The 22,577-nt window shown below is 49.5% G+C and overlaps 8 protein-coding genes across 8 annotated transcripts; 5 read left to right on the plus strand and 3 right to left on the minus strand.

The window, feature by feature from the left end:
• Positions 1-3,316: 3,316 nt before the first annotated feature.
• N7539_002265 (inorganic phosphate transporter) lies at positions 3,317-5,361 on the plus strand (the record flags this gene model as incomplete). The annotated part of the gene is made up of 6 exons (XM_056931868.1): positions 3,317-3,397; positions 3,465-3,672; positions 3,755-4,199; positions 4,252-4,756; positions 4,828-4,978; positions 5,039-5,361. 6 exons carry the CDS (start codon positions 3,317-3,319, stop codon positions 5,359-5,361), a joined length of 1,713 nt encoding a protein of 570 aa, XP_056791827.1.
• Positions 5,362-5,889: 528 nt separating this feature from the next.
• On the minus strand, positions 5,890-6,577 carry N7539_002266 (GFA family protein; the record flags this gene model as incomplete). Its single annotated transcript, XM_056931869.1, has 2 exons — positions 5,890-6,007; positions 6,075-6,577. The coding sequence occupies 2 exons, from the start codon at positions 6,575-6,577 to the stop codon at positions 5,890-5,892; spliced, it is 621 nt and encodes a 206-aa protein (XP_056791828.1).
• Positions 6,578-7,770: 1,193 nt separating this feature from the next.
• rglB (polysaccharide lyase family 4 protein) lies at positions 7,771-10,004 on the minus strand (the record flags this gene model as incomplete). The annotated part of the gene is given in 5 exon segments (XM_056931870.1): positions 7,771-8,052; positions 8,120-8,293; positions 8,306-9,061; positions 9,191-9,275; positions 9,364-10,004. The coding sequence occupies 5 exon segments, from the start codon at positions 10,002-10,004 to the stop codon at positions 7,771-7,773; spliced, it is 1,938 nt and encodes a 645-aa protein (XP_056791829.1).
• Positions 10,005-12,021: 2,017 nt separating this feature from the next.
• Positions 12,022-12,505, plus strand: N7539_002268 (uncharacterized protein; the record flags this gene model as incomplete). The annotated part of the gene is made up of 2 exons (XM_056931871.1): positions 12,022-12,124; positions 12,204-12,505. The coding sequence occupies 2 exons, from the start codon at positions 12,022-12,024 to the stop codon at positions 12,503-12,505; spliced, it is 405 nt and encodes a 134-aa protein (XP_056791830.1).
• Positions 12,506-12,644: 139 nt separating this feature from the next.
• On the plus strand, positions 12,645-13,335 carry N7539_002269 (Carboxypeptidase cpdS; the record flags this gene model as incomplete). The annotated part of the gene is made up of 3 exons (XM_056931872.1): positions 12,645-12,784; positions 12,837-12,934; positions 13,013-13,335. 3 exons carry the CDS (start codon positions 12,645-12,647, stop codon positions 13,333-13,335), a joined length of 561 nt encoding a protein of 186 aa, XP_056791831.1.
• Positions 13,336-14,398: 1,063 nt separating this feature from the next.
• On the plus strand, positions 14,399-15,109 carry N7539_002270 (GNAT family N-acetyltransferase; the record flags this gene model as incomplete). The annotated part of the gene is made up of 2 exons (XM_056931873.1): positions 14,399-14,559; positions 14,656-15,109. The coding sequence occupies 2 exons, from the start codon at positions 14,399-14,401 to the stop codon at positions 15,107-15,109; spliced, it is 615 nt and encodes a 204-aa protein (XP_056791832.1).
• Positions 15,110-16,748: 1,639 nt separating this feature from the next.
• Positions 16,749-18,429, plus strand: N7539_002271 (CRAL-TRIO domain-containing protein; the record flags this gene model as incomplete). The annotated part of the gene is made up of 4 exons (XM_056931874.1): positions 16,749-17,516; positions 17,591-17,632; positions 17,711-17,810; positions 17,885-18,429. The coding sequence occupies 4 exons, from the start codon at positions 16,749-16,751 to the stop codon at positions 18,427-18,429; spliced, it is 1,455 nt and encodes a 484-aa protein (XP_056791833.1).
• A 978-nt stretch (positions 18,430-19,407) lies between these two features.
• Positions 19,408-21,115, minus strand: N7539_002272 (sedoheptulose 7-phosphate cyclase; the record flags this gene model as incomplete). Its single annotated transcript, XM_056931875.1, has 4 exons — positions 19,408-19,974; positions 20,061-20,517; positions 20,597-20,625; positions 20,768-21,115. The coding sequence occupies 4 exons, from the start codon at positions 21,113-21,115 to the stop codon at positions 19,408-19,410; spliced, it is 1,401 nt and encodes a 466-aa protein (XP_056791834.1).
• Between the last annotated feature and the right edge of the window lie 1,462 nt (positions 21,116-22,577).

The following is a 22,577-nucleotide window of genomic DNA, read 5'->3' on the forward strand; positions in this document are numbered from 1 at the left end:
CCCTAACCCCTAAACCCTAAAACCTAAACCTAAACCCTAAACCCTAAACCCTAACCCTAAACCCTAACCCTAAACCCTAAAGTATTTAAATATAGCTCTAGCTAATTATATTAAATACGCTACTTTTTTAATTCGTAGTATAACCGTAGACTTATAACTACTTCTAAAGCTTTTATATTAAGCTTTATCTTAGTTAACGCTATATAAACTAGATAGCTAGTAGGATATAATATAAAATTATAGTAAGGATAAATAGACTAAATAGATTAAAGCGGTAAATAAGGAAATACAGAAGTAGCTAAAAAACGGTACTTAGCGTATATATAATCTTCCTACTAAAGATACTAAAAAGACGCTTCTTCCGCTTCGATAGGTCTTTCGTATTAAGGATAATAGGACCTATAAGATACGTCTCGTTATAAAAGGGTTTAAGTAACGTAAAGGAATTAATTATCTTAATATTTATATAAGTATAGCTAAAGCTTTAAGCTTTAAAATATTCTATATAATCGCTATATATTTCGGCTAGTAGATATATTATATTAACTTTATTATAGTATTTCTTAACGCAGAGCTTCTTAAAGAAATCTATATTTAACTTCCTAATAGTTTTAAAGAGCCTAGAAAATATAGCCTCCTTTTAAAGACTTTATACGGTCTAAAACAGAGTCCTCGCGAATAATATAATACTATCTATAGGGCTCTAATAGTAATTAGATTTATTCGCTTATAAGCGGACTATTCGGTATTCGTATATATAAAACGTAAGCTCTATCTTCTTATATATATTAATAATATACTAATTATTATACCTTTAGATATATCTCTTATATAGCTTAAGGACTATATTCAAAAATCCTTCGATATTACTAATAATAGTACTACTATACGATTCCTTATAATTAATATTATTTATATAGATAGTAAGGTAAGGCTTTCTTAGCTTACCTATATTCGCAAAGTCCTCGCGAAATTCAACCTATAAGATATATATATAGTCCCTATACTATTTTATAATAAGAAGATCCTATAACCGCGTAAGGATACTACTACTCCGGCGTAAGGATACTACTACTCCGGCGGAAGTTAAAGCTTACTATAAGATAGTAGGCTTATTTATTTAGCTAATAGTTAATATATAACTAGATATTATATTCGTAGTTATAAAGCTTATAAGATATATATATAACCCCTCCGCGAAGTATATAACTATATTAAAGTATATCTTTCGATATCTTAAGGATTCTAAAATACTTACTATCGCGTATTCCTACTTACCAGACCCCCTCTTTAGATTCGTTAATACAGATTAGGCCGGTAAATATATAGATAGTAGTATATTAACCTCCGGCTTCCTTTTTAAGCTTACGAATAGTATAATTACTTAGGCTTATAAAAAGTAAATATATATTACTCTTTCCTCTACTAAAAGTAAGTATATAGCTATATCTTTAGCTATCTAAGAGGTATTATAGCTATAGCTTTTCCTTAAGGAACTTAATATAGAGTCCCTTTTATAACTTCCTACTATAATCTATAAGGATAACTAAAGCGCTATTTACCTTACTAAAAGCTATGATTTATACTAACAAACGAAGTATATTAACGTTAAATACTATTATATTAGAGACTAAGTCTCTAGGGGGGTATATAAATTCGTCAAAATCTCTACTACAGAGTAGGCCGTAGATAGCTTTACTAAGCCGCTATAGCGAGTCTAATTCGAGAGGTTTCTATATCTTTTAGGTATAAAAAAGCTCTAATTCAATAGCTATTTAACGGTTTTTTAATAGCCTTTATAGCGAGCTTAATTCTAAGGGTTTAAATACCTTTTTAAGCTCAAAAAGCTATATTAAGGCGTTATTAACATATTTATATAATCATTTTTCATGTTTTTCGTGTTTTGAGTGAGATTAGTAGATCGAGGTCCAGGGGGGTATTGAGATAGCTTGGTGGTTTGGCGCGTCTCACCAGCGTGGTACGCGCCCACGCACACCACCTTCGTAGCTTAGATAGGCACCTCTCACCAGATGCAATCTCACCATTCCTTTCTCCCCTCTTTTGGGTCTGCTACGATCTCCCAGTAGCCTCCAATACCTTCTGCATCTAGGGCAAAGAATACTAACCCCCGTCCGTTATCCCTTCGTGCTGCTGCGTGGACACGAGAATTATTCCTTGAACAGTCGATTCTGGCGTGGCATCGAGTCCACATGGATCGCTTCCGACAAGCCACTGAAGCCATCCACCACCGCCACGATGAACCACCCTGTCCAAAGGTGCCGGAGTGTGTTCCAGTCGACAACGGATCGGGTGGCTGTTTCAACATGTCCTGGCAGGCTGAGATAACTCTGCGTCCCCCGAGCTTCAACCCCAGAGGACGCGAGAATCGGCACCGCCTGTCATCTCGCCTACCCGGCAGATGGGATCCGAAGCACCTTGGAGGCGTTGAATCTCTTTCTCGGCACCACCACCGCGAAACGATTCATACGTGTTTCTACGAGCAGTCAGTAACGCTCGAACCCGAGTCGGGCAAGCCACAGCGCCAAAGGACGCAAGCGAGGGCACAGAGTACACGTGTATCGTACCCAAATTCTACGGCTGCCGTTGTGTCTTCGAGGCAGGTGCTTCCAGTCTTCTGGAATCATGTCACCTTGTGACTGCGAGCTCAGGCACTCCCACTTGATCCAATCAGCGCTCCACGTGTAGCCACGGGCCAGTCAGCTATTTTCTTATTGCTTCGCCGGTCGGAGAAACCAGTCAAGCTTTGAGGAGTGTGCTCGTCCGCCCCCAAATCCACACCGTATGAGTCGTGGAAGGTCCGGTGGCGGATTATCCGCTCCTCTCGCGGACTGAGTCGGCCAGCGGGGCCCGGCTCGTCGCGCCAAGACCGAGAGTCTTGGCGCGAGGGGGCCACAGCGTAAGGGTTAATCGCTTGAGCTTCACTATCCACACACGTGCAACTCTCGGGGATCCATCTACCGCACGCTATCGAACCATAAGAATTTGACGATTGGAGTCTCTCTCCCACGAGGGTGAGAAGATACTGGGATTGATCAAAATTAGTGGAAAGTTGAGCTCAGCATGGGTCGCCCGCTAAAGGAAGGCGGAACAAGCAGAATGCATGCCACCACACTCCAGACTTAGAGACAGGGATCTGTACCAGATCGATGAATGTATAAAACGACTGGCGAAACCCGTCAAGAAGATGGTCAAAAAGATTCATCTCACCGAGAAACAGGGATCTCTCTGCTGGTGATTGACCATTTTGCAAGGCAACCTCGCGATCCGAGTCGAATTACGGCCCAAAGCTCTCAGGATGGTCTACCACGATCTCGACTGGCTTTTTGCCATCGGTACCATCTTTTTCCTTCTCTCAGTCTGGGGTATCGGTGCCAATGTACGTTGACGGACTCTGCATATTGATGACGGGAGGAGTTACTGACCCGCTTCGACTACGATCACAGGATGTGGCCAACTCCTACGCCACCTCTGTCAGCTCGAGGTCTCTGACTCTCATCCAAGCTGGCGTTCTCGCTACGGTTACGGAGTTTATCGGTGCCATTGCCCTGGGTCAGCAGGTCACTTCAACCATTCGCAGTGGAGTCTTCTCAATTGACCGCTTCCTGGACTCGCCGGGAGTATTGATCATGGCCATGGTGGTCGCTGAGATCGGTACGTGAAACTTATCCTCCCCCTCTACTATTCTTTCTACCCTGCAGATGGACAATAACTGATCTTTACTGACGCGAGATAGGCTCCTCGATCTGGCTCGCCGTTTGCACATACCTCGGATTCCCCGTGTCCACGACTCAATCCATCGTGGGTGCATTGATTGGTGTTGCTATTGCATCTGATCTTCCCGTTCACTGGGGCTGGAAGTCGCAGAGTGTCTCTCAGATTGCAGCTTCATGGGGTATCGCTCCCGTCCTCGCTGCGGGCTTTGGTGCCATCATTTTCACCAGCATCCGGCTCTTGGTGCACGACCGTCAGGATCCTATGAAGTGGGCGCTGCGTGTACTCCCCTTCTACTACTCTTTCACCGCTGCTATCCTGGCTCTGTTTATTGTCGTCAGTGGCGGTCACGGAATTCCCAAGCCCGAGGATCTGGGCGCTGGAAAAGCCTGCGGTATCGTCTTGGGTGTTTTTGCGGGAGTCTGGTTTATCAGCGCTGTCTTCTTTGTGCCCTACTACTGGCGCAGGTAAGTCAAGCCCTTGCGGCCATGCTATCTTCTTGTGCTGATTCGCGAAAAGTCTTGTCAAGGAAGACCACCGTCTGCGCTTCTGGCATATCCCCATGGGTCCACTTCTCTGGAAGGATAACTACACCTTGTACTTTCCCGGCAACCCAGAGAAGGGCATTGTACCAAACTACTACGAAAGCGAGCTTGCTACCGACGCGAATGAAAAGGGTAGCCCTGAGAGCATCCACTCTCGCACCGAAGGTCGACAGTCCACGCTTGCTAGCCCGGCGATCGAGCCTCTGAAGGGGGACCACGACGAAATCCAACAAAATCCTCAACAGGCCGATGCTCGGATTGCTGAAAAGAACCAGAAAGAGCTTCGGGCCGTGGACACCCTTCCCTGGGCCCACCCCAAAAGAATCTTCGCCACTGTCAAGCTCGTCTTCACTTATGGTATCACTCGCGATGTGATTCATCACCAGTCCAAGGGCCTGGATCATATCCACCAACGGGCGCCTGTCTTTGACAACAAGGTGGAGCATCTCTGGACCACTGCCCAAGTTTGTTCAGCCATGGTATGTCTTCCTTGTTGCTAAAGCCCTTAGTGGATTATAGTTGGCAGAACGTGAACTAACCCAGCGTTCAGATCATGTCTATCTCTCACGGCGCCAACGATCTCTCTAATGCCATCGGTCCCTTCACAACCGAGTACATGACCTGGCAGTCAGGTCAATCCATGACCAAGACCGATACTCCGACTTGGATTAAGGCTGTTGGTGGTCTCGGCCTCGGATTTGGTAAGTTGCCACGTCCCGGGAATGCTACACTTTCATCCTTGCCATACTAATCGTAATCAGGCTTCTGGACCTTCGGCTACCACATCATGCGCAACCTCGGGAACCGCATCACAAAGCATTCTCCCACTCGTGGTTTCAGCATGGAACTCGCCGCCGCCATTACAGTCCTGCTTGCTTCCCGTTTGGGCCTGCCTGTCTCGACGACCCAGTGTATCACAGGCGCTGTCATCGGTGTCGCCTTGGTCAACATGGATCTCCGCAGTATCAACTGGAAACAGCTTGGCAAGATCTTCTTTGGTTGGGTGCTCACCTTGCCTTGTGCCGGCTTGATTAGCGGTATCATTATGGGCATGGCTCTCAATGTTCCTCAATGGGGACGTTAAGACCCTTGCTTGAAGACTTCCAGCCAAGGATACTTCGATCGGATCGAATTTGGCGAATGAAGTGGGAGGACTGAGTCATCGCTCTAGTGTATTAGTATAAGTCAAGTGGAATCGAGGCTGCCTGTTTGCAGAACAAGTTTTTCCATCCATGTACCTTATGCAACCTTCACCGATATAGACAAGGTGACACGTAGGTGTGCACCATCTAATTGAATCTAGGTCTCATGGCATAGATTGTTTGTAAGAGCCCAGTGACCCTGAACTTCGCATTTCAAACGTCAAAGTTCACATGCGATATACCTACGCTCTATGGGTCGGATGGGTGAGACGGGTTAGAATAGTGGATTTAGCCTTCTCTTAATCTACTCGAACCCATGTCCAATATGAATTACTGTATTCCTGATCACCGATGGGTAGAGGTATTCTTGAACCAAGAGGGCTCTCTGTCTGAGCATGTTCACTGTTATGTTGAGTGTCCATCATACGCTGTGTAGCAAACAATCGCCAGGCCAGAGGTCAATTGATAACTCATTCCTTGAGTGGATTGCCATAATCGTCCAAGATCTCGCTTTGCTCATCCATTCCTTTCCACTTCTTAATTCCATCATGAATGTCTCTCAGACGTTTCTCGTAGAAGATATGACACCTGTGATTCGCAGTCAGTTAGTCTTTGTAACATACAAACAGTGCCCGTCGTAAATGGAAGTACTCACGATGGCAGGAACGTTGCGATGCGTTCTCTCTGCTCGTCTGCAGAATGAGAAAAGTCGATCAACTGAGGGAAAAGCAAACACATGTTTCGGCCTTCGTCCATAATCGGGGTTCGACATGTGGCGCATGAAACCTTGGTCGGTGTCTGATATTTCGTGTTTCTCTCCTGGGCGGCGTAGAATGATAACCCCGTGGTCCCATTGTCGAATCGAATGTCGTCCTTGGGGAAGATAGCCGCCCACTGGAAAGGAGCACCATGCATCACTTGACATCCTCGACAATGGCAAAACTTGGCGTTCAATGGTTTCTCGCGACGCAACTTGTATTTCACCTCGCCACATTGACACTGCGCCTGCCACTTGACCTCACCAAACTCTTCGAGTGGTGGCCTAGCATATGGCGGCCGGTTGCTGGGATCCTCGTCCTGGAAAGTAAACTCGGGAGGATGCTGGAGAGCCGGACGGAAGCCGTCGTGGTCTGTCTTGGGAATGTCGTCGGAATTCATCTTGGAGTGTCGAGGACAACCGCGGTGTAGCTGACGAGTGGCTAGGGGAAGATAGGTTATGCTAGGCTTTGCCGCTCGACGTGTGAGGCAAGGTAGAAATTGTCGGATCATGGTGCAGCCTCAGTCAACTGCGATATAGACCGATTATTTAAATTCTTTCCTAGCGGCTCATACATGGCATGGACAATTGACGTGGTGATCTTTATATGATGAAGGACTGCAGAATGCATCGCATCTTGAGTTTCCGCCAATCGTTGGCCTGGAAAGCTGCTTCTTGGTTCGATCTTGAGGATACATCAGTCGAGGCGTTTGTTCTGGCTGATGTCATGACAAATGAACAGCTTGCAATGTTGCAAGTTTGATGGGGAGGGATCGCATCGGCATCGTAAGGACAGAGTCATCAGTGGGTTTTCCTCTTTCATGCCTGTGGGGGGGGCTGTCGCTTGCTGATTTCCCCATCAAATCTACAGCTGTGTCACGATGATGGTGATTCATGGCGATCCCTGCCCGATATGCTTCTGCAACCAGCGATCAAAGTGGAGAGCTCCAGCTTCCTTGATCTCGTCGAGATCATGTGATTGGCGGATGGACACACCTTACCACAGAGCCCCTCCCGTCAAACGCTGCATTTTGACTCTTTAGCGTCGACACAAATGATGGGGGGAAATGGTAATCGTGATGAGATACAGTAGTCAGGCGAAATCTTGCCCCCACAATGGGTAGAGTGTATTCCGGGGCAATTAGGTGAGTGATGCAGCGGATTAGGTTGACTTGAAGGGTCCGAAGCCCACCCCCATACTCTGGCATTGGATATTGCGGAGCAGATGTCTTGCAACTGCACTTGATCCCATTCAATCCACCGACATCAGGAAATGAATCAATCTTCCGCACCGCCTACTAGGTTTAAGGCCGACACCTTTTGTCTTCCGTGTCCTTACAAGACCCTCAACAAGATGTCCTGGTCTGCCGTCTCACGGGGGTTTCCTATTTGAATTTAATGGAACAATTGCAAACTCCTATGTGTGATTGTCATTTCTAAGAATAAGAGTCGTCCGGTCGGAAGATTCAAGGTTGCTCCAGCCAAGGACAGACTTGGGAAACGAGGCTCGAGAAACGGCACTCTCTGTGCGCTGTATACAGCGTAATCACTCGCAATCCAATCACTCGCGATCCAATCCCTCGCACGGGCATTCCTATCGGCCAATTTCAAGTCGTAGCGCATCGTACTGCACATAAACCGTACCTGGTAGAATTGCCGTCTCCACATCGGTCGCGTTGAATGGAAGGTGCAGCCTCAGTGTATTCGGCCCTTCGTGGAGCCAAGTCGTCGGAAACGATAGACGCGAGCGGATCTGATAACAGCTGACCGCAGATCGCACAATACAGCTGCTCGATTGATTGAAACCAATAAGCAGGGTCAACGGATGAGGCTGGTCGTTTATGTAGCTCTCCAACGCCACATTATTATAAGGTTCCTGGTAGACCCGATGGTCAGCACCAGCAAAGATCCATGAAGAGGCCGGGTTGGTTCATAATACTGACCTCTGGGTTCCAGGCATCAGTGTTGCCGGCAGCGGTTTTGGCGCCGGCCAACTGGATGGTCAATGTAGCTGTCCCGCGATGGTGCAGTTGCGACGCATCCAAGTCGAAGTGAATCAACCAGTCATTTGTGGTGGTGTATTCAATGTGTGGATTCGACGGAGTTGGACCAAAGACCTACCAGTGAACCGTATTCAAGTCGATCGCTGGGTCGCTCTCTCCAATGGTGAAGTTGATTCCTTGAGGAAAATCATTGACCCAGTCGTAGGCTCCCCAGTAGATCAGGTACTCGGGCGGATGAAGAGGATGAGTCCGATCGGGAAAGTTTCCGTGTCGAAACTCTCCCGAAGACTTGTCGGGAATACCTAAACGCCAGACCTCGGTTCCTGCCGACTCTTCTTTCCAATGATCCTGGATCGTGGTCGACCGGGCGGCCCGTACGACGATATCATCCCGCACGAAATCCCCGAATATTCCTTCGGCATAGACGGTAAGGCGGTAGATTCCTGCCGCGACATGATCAAGACTGAACTTCCCTTGGGAATCGATATTTACCCAGTACTGGCGTGCATGAGGAACAGCACTGTTGTCTTGGAAATAGAGACCACTAGCACTCAAGATCGCAATGGGCCGAACGGCATCCTTCGGAAGCTTGATACAGCCATACACTCGCCCCCGTTTGCTGGGTGGGGTATAACCTTGGACGTGTTTGGCGATAGACTGGTAGAATGCAGTGTTCCATCCCGGATCGGCGATTTTCATGGCTTCGTCGCGCAACTCGGCCAGAGACTTGGCACTTCCTTTCCCACCATTGAAGAGATAGTATTGCGGTCCAAAAGTTCTGTTAAAGCCGTGTGTGATGTTCGGTGTTCCTTCACCATGGTGATTCGAGACCAAATAATTGTAGACAATTCCGTCTACTGTGAGATCGGAATGAAGTGGGCCCTGACGCAAAACAGTGAGCTACCAGTGTCTCGTGGCGCAAAGACATGATCGACTTACGCCGTAGTAGGTATCCTACAAATCAGATACCGCGTTAGCTGGTTTCGTCACAGCAGATCACTTGCTGGTTACCTTTGTGTTCATGACCAACCAAGCACCATAGGTGCTCCCGGCCGAGTTTGTTCCATCGGCGTAAAGTCCATGTACACTGTTGTTCCTCCAGGCTTAATGAGGAGCCTTGTGAGCGCTATACCCGACATGGGTCATCAAGGTTTCATAGCCACTTACGGTTGGCAAAGGTATACTTGGTAAAGTAGTCCGAGAACTGTGAATAATAAGGGTCGCTTGGGGTGTTGTTGAAAGTCCACGTAGCGTCTTGAACGACAACTTGCTGCTTGATGGCATCCTTACTGGGCAATGGCGCTGTCTGGATCTCGCTCGAGGATAAATGCGTCCATAGCAGGGTATTGGGTCGGAAGAGCGTTCGAAATTCTTGCAGGTTGCGAAGGAATGGCGTAGTCTTGTTGTAATACGCCAGTCGACTGAACATGTGAAGGCCAGTTTCACCATCACGAAGGAATGAGTATTGCTGGAATAATTGACCCGTTGGGGTATAAATGTCTGTCATGATAATGCCAGCATACGCAGTGCCAGTCGCATCCACACCTCGGACAACTTCTGTCACCGGCTGGGTGGCACCAGCCGTATAAAACCCCGAGGGGATACAATAACAGTCCAGATAAGGCCCGATACCAGTAGACCCGGATTTGGGTCCTAGCAGATCCTGCCAGTCGAGAAACAACTCCTCGACTTGACCCTGGGACTTGCGCACTACTGCCGACAGACGATCGTTGGCAATCACGATCGCGCTGTCATTCTGAGACACATGGAGCGCAGCGGATACCAACTGCAATCCCACAATCACGAGGGCTCCGACGATTGTCATGTTTTCTTTTGTCCGAGTTTGGCGAGAAGTATGTCGACATGCCCGGTTGACTTTGTGAGAGCATTATAAACGCCGCATCCTTCGGGCGTCAATACACCGACCACGTTCAACAAGGCGACATAGCCATGTCGAGCATAATGTTACTGACTCTGACGCCCGGTGCTGTAGCTGGCAATTCCACCAATGACTAGCTTCTCCGGGGTACAACCCCGTAGTGGGCGATCACTCTTGGCATGCGGGGAGAGGAGGAGACAACAATCGCGTCAACAAATAAACCTGGACTTCTATGCAGCTGCAGTCACCTGAGCGTTGAGTCGCAGCCAGCTCACCGAGACGCTCGGTAGAGGCTGACCCGACGGTCCTGGCAAGTCTGGAGCTTGAGCTTCAGAACTCAAGGCTGCGGGAATCGCTTTGAGGACGCCATTTCGGGCACACCAATTTCCCCGCTGCGACGGCGGTCCAAGAGTCCCTAGCGAGAGACGAAGGGACGGTAAACTGCTTTCAACACAACAAAATGGATACTGCCTCAGGCAGCAAGGCGAGATTGAGCAGCACAATGGAGAATTTACCTGATGGAAAGGCCGATGACAAGAAGCAAATGACTTCAAACTTCAATGAAAAATTCCGACAATCCTCGTCTCCAACCATAATGTTGATCGACGTGGAAAGGATGCGGAATCACTTACGGATCGAATTCGGACTAAGGGTTGCGAATTCGCAATGAAAAAGTGGCCGAACTGGCCCGTCGCCAGTCCAATATGACGAGAGTTCATGGCCCCTTGAATCAACTTCTTCCGGGAGAATTTCGAAGGATTAGCGTTGTCGAAGACCCCGATGAGAGGCTGAAGTCATGACCCTGCTAGTCAAGTAGTGTGAAGAGCGTTGGACTGGAAGGAGGAAATACGAGTCACTCTCAAACGCCATTACGTGCGCCAAGACTATCCCGCGTGCCAAGACTAGGGGTCCTCGCACGGCTTGTGAAAGGGATCCGTGCTGACGGGTGACGGCCACAGTTACAGTACCCCGTCAGCCTGCAGTGATAAGTGATAACAGCACGACAGCACAACAGCCACTTGTCTCTGCTGGGAAACGGTCTGTTCTTTTGTGAACCATCGTTTTTGCCGTGGCTCGAAGCGACGACATGGGGCCTCTACCCGACCGAGGGTTTCCACATGTCGTCAATCCCGTTTGCTCGATGACCAAAAGTCAAATGAAATCTATACACCTTGAAAGGTGAGCGACAATCAATCACTCGGAATTCAACTGCATGAAAATCAGGCACGACTCTCACTGACTCGTTGCCATGTTGTGACTGGCCGGAAATAACTACTGCTGCATATCTGGAGCGACTCGTTGCTACTAAAAGATGATACAGGGTGGCTTTCTAGGTTCTCATCGGACACGAGGCTGGGATGCTTTGAGCTGCCACTATTTTTAGCTCAATCGAATCTTGAATATAGCCTTTACGCGGAGAAATAACTTTGGACCATCTGATAACGCAGTTCCCGTCCTGCCGATGCGATTGCTACAGCTACAGCGGCCAAAACGCCTAGACCCTTATGTCAGCTTCAGAGCTGCCCGGTTTACCTTACGAGGAGCTCGGCTGCCATGCCACATGTATCGAATCCACCGATGCTGCCGTGGTCCCAACAGTACCATGCATCTGACGCGAGTCTAGTATAAGAGGTACACTCCGCCGCGTCTAATTGAAACACGATAGGAGGCCGACCCCCTGGACAACCTCGCCATTTTCCGCCCCAGATGTGCGACGATGACGAAGTATAAACCCTGCTGTCATATTGTGAGTAGCAACCAGGGCCATCAAACCCCCAAGAAGAGAAGTACGCTAACGTTCACTGGGGTATCTGCTTCCCTTTCCTTGTCGAAAGATTGTGATGACAGGCGGGGAGAAAGCAGATATTATAAATATCTGCATACAAGCTATGCAGTTGAAGTTTAAATTTGCACTTTATTTTTCCCAGACCAGAAAACCTTTACCCAGGCAACAGTCGTGACAATGCTCCTTCTAACCCCCTTGGTTCTGCTGGTAATATCCGTTGCTGGGTTGCAAAACCCTCATCGATTCCAGAAACCATTCCAGAAACCCACAGTCACGAGACGTGTGGCAAGCTTGGGTCGCAAGAGAGATACTTCCAAGACTAAGCACAAATTTCAATACCGAACAAATTTGACCGAGAGTGAGTAGCGATCTGGGTCTCGATTTGGCTTCGGAGGCTACCCGTTTACCGGCACAGCTGACCAAGAGGCTTGCGGAGTTTCTCGTGGATGGAACAAACTTTCCCCAAGTCCCATTTGAAATTGGCGAGAGCTATGCTGGTCTACTACCAAACACACCACACGGCAACGCCAGCTTATTTTCCTGGTTCTTTTCATCCACTAATCCACTAGCCAAGAAAGAGGTGAAGTGCCTCCTGAGAGAACTACATCCACGGAGCACGCAGATGGTGATACCGCTAGCACGCTTGTGTCCCTCGATTTAGATCACAATTTGGCTGAACGAAGGACCGGGCTGTAGCTCCCTAAATGGGCTGGCTATTGCAAGATAATGGACCCTTCTAGTGGCAGGCGGGCACATATGAGCCTGTTCGCAACATTTTCGCCTGGAACAAGCTGACAAACATGGTCTACATTGACCAGCCTGCTGGCACAGGGTTCTCCCCGGTCCCCCCGACAGTGGAGAATGAGTACGACGTGTCCAATGAGTTCAATGACTTGTGGCGCAGATTCATCGATACTTTCCAGATGCAGGAATACAAGGTGTACATGGCTGGTGAGAGTTACGCCGGATAGTATATACCTTACCATACATAGCCTCGGGGATGTTGGATCAAAAGAATCGAAAACATTTCAACTCAAGGAGATTCTGCTCTACGATCCTTCCATCAATGAGGATGGTGTTATGATGCAGGGTATGAAATCGCAACTTCACTATTTCGGCAGGTATTACATTAGCTTCGGGTCTTCAGCTGACTGATCTTTCGTTGTAGCATCGGCGGTCTCAGCTCTCAACTACTTTTCCAACCTATTCAATCGTAACACAACCTTGATGATGCATATCAATCAGCGCGCAGATGATTGTGGATACACCAAGTTCCTTGCCGAGACTCTAACTTATCCACCACCCAAAGATTTCCCGACTGTGCCCTACCTCAATCGGGACGGATGCGACGTTTGGTCTCAAGCTGTTACCGCGGCAGCATATTTCAACCCTCGCTTCAACTACTACCACATTACAGACTTTTGCCCTTATCTGTGGGATCAGATGGCCTTCCAGTCCTTGGGTAGCGGTCCCACTAACTATTTCAATTGATCTGATGTTCAAAGAGCCCCAAATGTGCCACTCACCAACTACGCTGTCTGCAATACGCCATTCTTCGCTCATGGAGATGCATCTGTCCCCAGCGCCCTGGGTCCACAACTATTCCACAGCCATTTGAGATTGGACCTATCTCTTTCTTATGACCCCGTCAGCTCCATGTTTTTCATTGTCATATATTGATTCAACCTATCCGGCCCTGCCGGAACAGACCTGTCTGCCATGAGTCCCTTCTTTCATGCTAGCAACTTAATGCTAGTTCCGATTCCACATCCATCTTCTACCGTCAGACGAGAGAAATCATGCGGCTGCAGGGGGTCAATCGTCATCGCTTGATGTAGGTTTTCTGGTCGGGAATCAAGCATTACTCACATCGGCAAGGTTCTACTTCTTTGGGACGCCGACATGAAGAGATGAATACCATTTCCAACCGATAGTGTGGAATGTGGACCACAAGAGCGAATCGAGGACGCCTCGAGAGGGCGGGCTCTGGATATGGGTTAGCGGGACCCGCCGGTGCGGGTCTTACTGTCCGACTTCACGATCCAAGTCAGAAACCACGAGGCTATCTGTAATTCAGTATCTGATTTGCGCGTACCTGAAAGGAGATGATATGAAAATGGTACACGGTGCCAAATCAGAAGTAAGAATCGCATATTCATGGAGATTCAGGTATCCACTTGGCGCAGCTGTCTGAAACTCCAAGATCGCTACTGGTCCCGGTTAGTGGCACCCGCTCCAAACCCCAGTTGAATCGGTCGATGTCGCCAAGCAATCTCGGGCGGAAAACGTGGGATCGGGACTGTAAAATGGAAGCAAAGATTACTCCGAACATTGCCCGGCTGCATAAATTACGGTAGCCCCCCCCCCCCCCCCCCCTGCCAGCGCAGATGCTGCCCTGCTACCCATTCAAGATTGTACAAATCATTCCAAGCAATATCCTCCGTCTTCATCTCCAATCGCACTTCATTCGCTTGAGGCCTCTCGTGCAGCTGACGTCCATTTGAGTGGACTCGATTCAACTTGCGCAGAATTTGCAACAGCAATTTCCCCGAGAATGGCGGAATTACCCGTGCCAAATCAAGTGGTCTATGTCGCTGAAATTCCTGAATCATTGGAGTCAATTGACAGCGAGCGTCTGCTTCTTCGTCCGATCGGTCTCGAGGATGCGGCTGCCATTCTTGCCATCCGCTCAAGGCCTGAAGTGGCTAAAAACAAGTGAGTGAGGGAGCCCAATGCACCGCGGAGGGTCCATATATGACGGTATATCGGCATATGAGAACGGTGGATATTGATTGCTGACATTGTTTTCAGCCATCCAAAGGCCCCCTTCAAGTCACTGGATGATGTTCACGAATGGATGGCCAGTAAAATTTACAGCCAGGGGCCTGCCGAGCTCCTCGGGCGAACTTTCAATTTTGGAATCCTCGACAAATCTATTCCTCAATCACAAGAACAATTGATTGGATACGTGGGCGTGAACTGCCTGGTGCCATGTCCCATGCTGGGTTACTCTCTGCTGCCCGAAGCCTGGGGCAACGGATTCGCAACGGAAGCACTGCAGCTTGTGATCAAGAAGTGGTGGGAGCTCCCTCGACGAGCGGCAAGTGATCAGACGGACGGTCCGGAAAGGATATACGCCATCTGTGAAAAGGTGAATCTTGGAAGTTCGGGAGTGCTGCGGAAGTGTGGGTTTGAACTTGTTGCCGAAGGGTTCTTTGAAGCCGACGAGTTGCAATTGTGGGGACTTGAGAAGCCGCCTTCATGATTTTTTTCTGTTTGTTTTTTTTTTTTTTGGATTCCCAAAACATAGATATCTCGGCAATTTGTCCCATTGTATGATACCGACAAGGCAGAGGTTTGACAACGGGGACCGCCACGACTGCGGTAGACAGGATAATGTTGGTAGTGAGCGGGCAGATAGTTGTATAGTTCACCTCGTCACTTGTCATAAACCGCCCTTCGAGAAGCAGGGCAATCGGTTACGGATGAAGAGCGAGAGATGAGAGTCGAGGTGCGGGCGTTGAAGACGGTCGAAGTGAGCATCTGCGCGACATTTACTGCCACCAGTGTTTCCACCGTGGCCAACTTCCGCGTTACCTAGTTCTGCGACGAGGCTGTTTGACAATGCATCGGTGAGCTGACCTGGCGGTCCCTCTAGATCAGGCAGGCTAGATTTCTTGATATGTCTCGGGGGTGCCAAAACTCCCCTCTGCGCACGACGAAGGTCAAGGCGGCATCATAGAGAGCACTGTTGTATAAACTATCATTCGCGCTCCGGACGCATACACCGAGCCGCATGCAACGGATTGCAGCTTCGCATCGACTCGGCAAAGCGTTTTGACACAGTGAAACCGCTTATCCCATTTTTATCCGTCCGTATGGGGAAAAACAAAGAAATCGGGAGCTCGTGCACACTGCATCTGCCCCTCTGCAGTCTCTTTTTATGGTGGCAGATCCCCCGTGGACGCCTCGACTAAAGAGAGAAAGGGACACATCTTACCCGAAAAGGCAACGATCGACCGCAGCCCCTCGCGACCGAGTGAGCGTTTCCAAACAACCTTCAGGCTGTCGTCCTGAGATCCTGATGATGCGCCTGGCTTGACTTCAGTCTCTCTTGAGACAGAGTACTACTTTGGGATGGTCATTGCCCGGCCCGGCAATCATGATCGAACGGTTGTGGAAGGCTCAATGCATGTGGTTCTCCGGTGCCTCATCACGGTGGCTTCGCGCGAAACCGAGAACCCGAGCTGCTCCACACTGGGGGGGGACATTTCTTCCCCAGACAAATCACGGACCACGGAGTGATCACCTACCCAAGAAGGACCAAAGAACCCGGGGTAGCAAAGACAGGCGGATCGAGGACAAACGCCGTGATTGGAAGACATGCGCGGGCACGGGCTGTTGATCGTAGTCCTGGACTCCGGAGATCACCATGGTGCATAGCGCATCTGCAGATCTCACTATAAGGAAAGTGTAGTAAGAGCGAGAGGCGCCATGATGGAACGGTCGTGATTGAAGGCCCATCCAACATCTCCAATAACCACGCTAAGCTTGAAGCGGACTAAACAAGCCGAGGCAGAGCACCGAGATATCGCGATCGTGACCAAGGGGTAAGCAAACTTCACGTGGACCCACGATGATAGCTGGGACCCTGGCGGGGAGGACAAGCCATGGCATCTCTATTTATGTGCTGGACCCATCCCCCGCAAGGGACTCGAAACAATGACCTCAAATTCACAATCAATCTCCGCCCAAAGAGCGTTCGCTGAGCCTCTCAAGTCCAACTTATATCAAATCCAGTTTTATCACCAACTCGAATCGTGCGAGCCCGTCAGTAGATCCTAGCATTCATACATCACTGCCTGAACCTTCATCTGGATCCCAAGCCCCCCTGTCAATCCAAGATGGCCACCAGTGGTCCCAAATCCGGCTTCATGGGCAACTTGACCAGTGATCAGGAGGCCAAACTCCAGAAGTTATGGTCGGTGTTCCTGAAAGCAGCCGAGTCGCCCGCCGACGAAGAAGAACCTTCCAAGATCTCGGTGGAAGTGCCGAACGGTCCCACTCCACCACAGCGTCGACACTCTCTCCTTGGACGTACCCAGACCAATCTGTCCGAGAAGACGTCGGCGACCGTCACCATCTCGGCAGGTCAGGAAAAAGTCCTGTCATACCTCAAAGAAATGGGTACAGGCGCCCAGGAGACCAAGATGATTCAGAATTCTCTGTCACAGATCTCTTCACTCGAGCTACGGCAGGGGGTTTTGAATCTGCTGAAGCATGACAACCCCGATGCCATGCTACTTCGATTCCTTCGTGCCCGCAAGTGGGACGTTCCCAAAGCCTTCGCCATGATGATGGCCGCTATCGTTTGGCGGGTAAAGGAGATGCACGTAGACGACGATGTGATGGCCAAGGGCGAATTGCACGCCTTACACCAGGAGCACAACGCATCCACTGCAGTCGAGAAGAAAGCCGGCAAAGATTTTCTCGCCCAGATGCGGATGGGGAAGGCGTTCGTGCACGGCACAGACAAGCTTGGGCGACCAATCGTGGTGATCAAGGTTCGCTTGCATAAACCAGGGGCTCAGAGCGAGGAGACCCTGGAGAGATTCATCGTCCATGTCATTGAATCAGTCAGGTTGACTCTTTCGCCTCCAGTGGAGACAGCGGTAAGTGGTCGGCAGCGTCATCTCAATAAGAGGATCTTGCATCTCGACTCATGGCTCATGTTCTCTCATACCAGGCCGTGGTGTTCGATATGACCGGATTTGGGCTTTCAAACATGGTATGTTCTTACGTAGGAAACGAAGCCGGGGAGTTCATTGGCGGTGCACTTATATTGATGTGAGCTTTGTGTTTTCAGGAGTATCCACCCGTGAAATTCATCCTGAAATGCTTCGAGGCAAACTACCCTGAATGCCTCGGAGTTCTGCTTATTCACAATGCGCCTTGGGTTTTCTCAGGTACGTATACTTCGTCCATGTATCACTTACAAGTCAACCACTCGAAACTCACAATCTATGCGTTGCTCTCTCAGGAATTTGGAGAATAATTCGCGGCTGGATGGACCCAGATATTGCTGCTAAAGTGAATTTTACCAACAACGTCAACGATTTGACCAAATTTATTGCTCGCGACCAGTTGGTCGAGGAGCTTGGTGGATCCGAGAAGTGGAAATACAATTACATCGAGCCCGACGAGAACGAGAATCATCGAATGTCAGATACAACGACTCGAGAGGCACTCCTGCAAGAGCGACACCAGATCGGCGAAGAGTTCTTGTCCGCGACCTCGGACTGGATCCAGGCTAGTAGGTCCAAGGACGTGAGTAAAGTGCAGTCTGCGCAGAGTCAACGAGCATATTTGGCAGAAAGGCTGAGAGTCAATCACTGGAAGGTCGACCCTTATACCAGGGCACGACTGTGTCTTGACCGGGAGAATGTCATCCAGGAAGGTGGAAAGATCAATTTCTACGCCGGGCCGGATGACATGGTTGAGACCAAGCCTGTTGACATTAGTAAAGACTCCGAGGTACAGCACCTTGAATCTTTGCGCATAACATCTGAAGGGGCAACTGCTTGAATGTCTAGATAATTTTCACTTATGTTAACTCATAAATTTTCAACTCGCGGGACAGTAAAATTCCTCGTCATCCAGTCAATCAGACTAGGTATCAGGCCTAGTGAGCTGGTCACGCAGATTGCGTACCATCAATGAAATTTGGTGGCCTTTTCGAGAGATTCCAGGCCTTCATTCAAACAAACCCCGTAAATTTTGGGTAGGTTAGATGCTTGTCGGCAGCGTTATACAAGGTTTTCGGGCAATTGACGAGAACCTATGTACGCACGGCTTTTTGAGCTAGCATCTAGAATGAACTGGAAATCTTCAAAGCAGTATTCCCCATTGGAATAGGAGCATAGAAAGGTGATATGTGTGACGGCAGGGCCCTCTTTTTATGATCGGTCGATTTAGATGTCCTGCAAGTTCCCAAGAGTTAGTATTTGCTTCTCTTCGACATTGCCTTAGGCCGAGGTGCCATTCGAGTTCGTCAACCCTGAGTGATCACTCGACGCCACATCATCAGGTCAAGGTTCCAACAGCCAGTATTGTACACTTCATGGAAATGAAAAGCATGTGTTCATCCGAAATGACTAGTCTCTGTTAGTTCCCACCCGTCTAACCCACCGAAGCCCATGACAGTGTAAACTCTTGGTCGCATGGATAGAGTGAGCGGTTTCCCTGTGTGACTGCAAATTGGCTTGTTGTCTGGGTGATTTTCCTCGCCGAGATTTACAAAAAAAAAAATTCCAGGATAAGTTCTCAATGCGTAGTATGTGGTATGCAGCGGGACCGGGCTGATGTACAGCTAGTCGGCGGTATTGTAGGTTTAATAGATGGGTGAGAAAATGAGAAAATAAAAAAGTGAAAGAAGAAAACATAAAAAGAAGCGATCCAAGAGTAGCCCAGGGAAAGCAAAGGATGACCATGGCGGGCAGTCTAATCTTGATCCACTTCAAAGACAGGACAGCCTTACCCCCAACGAACAAAAGGTATCTGGGGTCATGTCTGAGCTTGGACGGTGGGCAGACCGTTAGCGTGGCCGTTAGCCGCAAGATCCTTCAGCTCGCTCGTCAACCCCGTTCTCAGGACTCCATCTTTGGCCCCAGCCACGACGGGATCGGTCGGCTTCTGGCCGTTAGCCTCGACCTCCTTGGTGGGCTCCTCCACCGCGGCGTTGACGGTGTACCCGGTGTCGCTGGCATCGACATAAGCCTCGATACCAGCACCGTTGCGGGGGTACTCCTGCATAAGGGCCTTGTGGCGGCGTAGAGCAGCTGCCATCTCTTCGTCAGTCACGTCATTCAGGAACTTGCAGCTTCCCAGAGGGCTTGGCACGGCGGCACGGAGTAATCCGTCACGTGTCTTGAGAATAGCCGCGGTGGCCTTGGCGAGGATCTCCTCGTTGAACAACTCGTGATCCATGGAAAGCCCACAGCGGGAGAAGAGCTTCAGAATGCGGCGGTGCTCCTCGTCGCTCAGCAGGCCACGGGTGTTCGCCAAAGTGGCAGAGTAGGCCATGTCAATGGAGATGGCATGACCGTGGCGGAGAGGCGTGGGAGGGGTGAGCTGTGGAGATTGTGGTGAGCGACTGAGCAACTGAATGGGATGCCTATATAGGACAGGTCCTTCTTGTCAGTGGACGGAGGACATACCTCGTGCAAGGGCGACCAAGTGTGTCCATAGGCAATCACTCGGTCGAGCCCAATCTCATGGAGATTGGGAGTCTCCAGCTTCAGCATCTCAAAGATACCATTGCGGTTGATCTCGTCGGCCGCCTGCTTCACCTCGGCGTTGTCACCGGCGCGGCCAAACTTCGTGGAGATCAACTGCTCACAGTACTTGTCGAGCAGATTGAAAGTGGGCAGGTGTGCGCAGCTGGAAATCTTGATGAGCTCGGCAAATCCGTTCCGCACCTGAGCCTCAGGCAGGGTGCGAAGGAAGCCAAAGTCGAGAATGGTGTGCATCGGCGCGTGGTAGGCACCGAGACGGTTCTTGTAGTTGCCGTAGTTGACGGCAACCTTGATGCTGACACTGGCATCGATCAGACCGATGACGGTTGTGGGAATGCGGATGTAGTTGGTGTTTCGTCGGTATGCGGCACAAGCAAAGCTATATATCAAAATGCGTTAGCCATGCTTTGCAGGCTCGAACGCGAAGACTTCCTCTTCTTGGAGTTTTCTGCACTTACCCAGCCACGTCGGTGACCAGACCACCACCCTGGAGAGAAATTTGATATTAATAAGCGGATTTGACTCCTTGCCATACTCCTGTGTTCCCCTAGGCTATCTAGAAGATGTCCACGAGGCCTGGAGATGATCGGAAGAACAAAGCAGCGCGGAAATTCGGAGAAACGACTCACCACAACCAGAACGGGCTCCTTGCGGATGATTCCAAAGTCGGTCATGGAGTCCACGATCTGAGTGAAGGTCTCCAGGGACTTGGCCTTCTCGCCAATCATGGTCTGGTGAATCTTCAGTTCCACGTTGTGGTACTTGAAGTATTCCTGCATCTTCGAACCGTAGATATCGAAGATGTTCTTGTCCATGATGGCCAAGCAACGACCCCATCGCTCATACAGCTGAGCCAGCTGCCGGTTCTGGGTCTCAAAGACACCATCGAGGAATGTGAAGTCATACTCGATCTTCTCATAGCCCTCCACGTGGAAACCACTCGTCGTCTCTACGACAGTAGCCTTGAGGTCCGACATAGTTGATATGTGAGGTAGGATGAAGCACCGTAAGATTGAGGACCCTTCTGTTCAATGAAAGTCGAAGGGGAAATAGTTTTGTTCTCTCGACATCTAGTAACCCGGGTCCATGTCACTTATATAGTTCTTTTCCATCTGCCAGCTGCACAAAATTCGCTCACCCAACCTCGTTCCACTGGAGCCATTTCTCAGGCCATTTCCATCTGGTTACCCGAGGTCGGATGAAGCATCTACCGTGAATGGTCCACGTTCACCCGCCGCATGCACCTCGAGACCGGCCACCGAATGGGCAATCATTTCCTAGCAGGAATCTGGGCGAGAGGACTTGAGACTGGGTCTCCTCCACGCCCTCCTTTGAGATCCCACCACTGGCTCCGTTTCTAAAATAAATAAAAACTTATTTATTCACGATATTTCTCGCGCCATCAGTGGCTGTCACGATCAAGGAAAGAAAGCCGAAAAGGGCAGGTACCCAAAGAGGCCGGGCCTTGACAATGCATTGTGCAGGTAGTCGAGCATCAGGCCTGATTGAGAATTGCGAGACTCGGAGGATCTCTGGGCTGATCCATCGTGATAGGAGATAAGATCCGCTGACTTTTTGGCTTTCCATGTTTCATGCATGCATGTTGCAGGTCGACTACGTTGTCACCCTCCGTGTGGTGAGGTCATGCAGGGGCCCGCTAGGTGATCCTCGACGATGAATAATAACGAGGCCTTTTCTGATCCGGCATCTGTTGATCCTCCACATGAGGGGCTCATTTGATCCACATGTTGGAGCAAGTTGCAGACCACAAGTCGTGCTACTGTGAAATGGGACAACTCACAAACATCAAAGGTTATCCCAACGGGGCCTTTCCAGAAGAGCTCAAGAAATCAAGTTTTGCCGTGAGGGGTAGAAGCTTTGCAATGGCTCCATTCCCATCGATCTTGCCCGATGCAACCGCCGATGCAAGTGAAAATTGACAACATGCGCGCTAATAGTGGAGGTTGACTGGACCAGGTACCTGGTAGATGCACTACAGTCAGTGCTCTGGCTCGAGAAGTTCTCCTCTTTCAGTCAGAGTGAGCTGGCTAAAAAGCATGCGTGCTCCGTGAGGGGCGTGCGGGCCCAGCCATGCATTGACCGTTTGGGTAAGTTGCTGTTGAGAACTAAGCACGACGGCTCCGATCATGTCACATTGCTGTTCTACTCTGTTGGAGCAAGGAAAGAGGGGAACAGACGCGATCTTCCAGTTGCGCCGAGATGAGAAGCTGCAGCACAGGTAGAGGAGATACAAGGCTCGTTTCGGAAGCGTCCCACTGGTCATGTCTGTAAGACTGTTCTTGGTTCCGTGACAAGCCCCGGACGAAATTTCTTTTGTAAAAAACTTCCCCGAGGATTCGACGGATATTCTGCACTTTCTCTCCTCTACTGATTCCTCGTCTTTGTTGTTTTCAAAATTGCATCTCAAAGACCATCCAT

Source organism: Penicillium diatomitis (assembly GCF_028827545.1).
Source record: "Penicillium diatomitis strain IBT 30728 chromosome Unknown utg000003l_segment0_segment0, whole genome shotgun sequence".
Taxonomy (NCBI): Eukaryota; Fungi; Ascomycota; class Eurotiomycetes; order Eurotiales; family Aspergillaceae; genus Penicillium; species Penicillium diatomitis.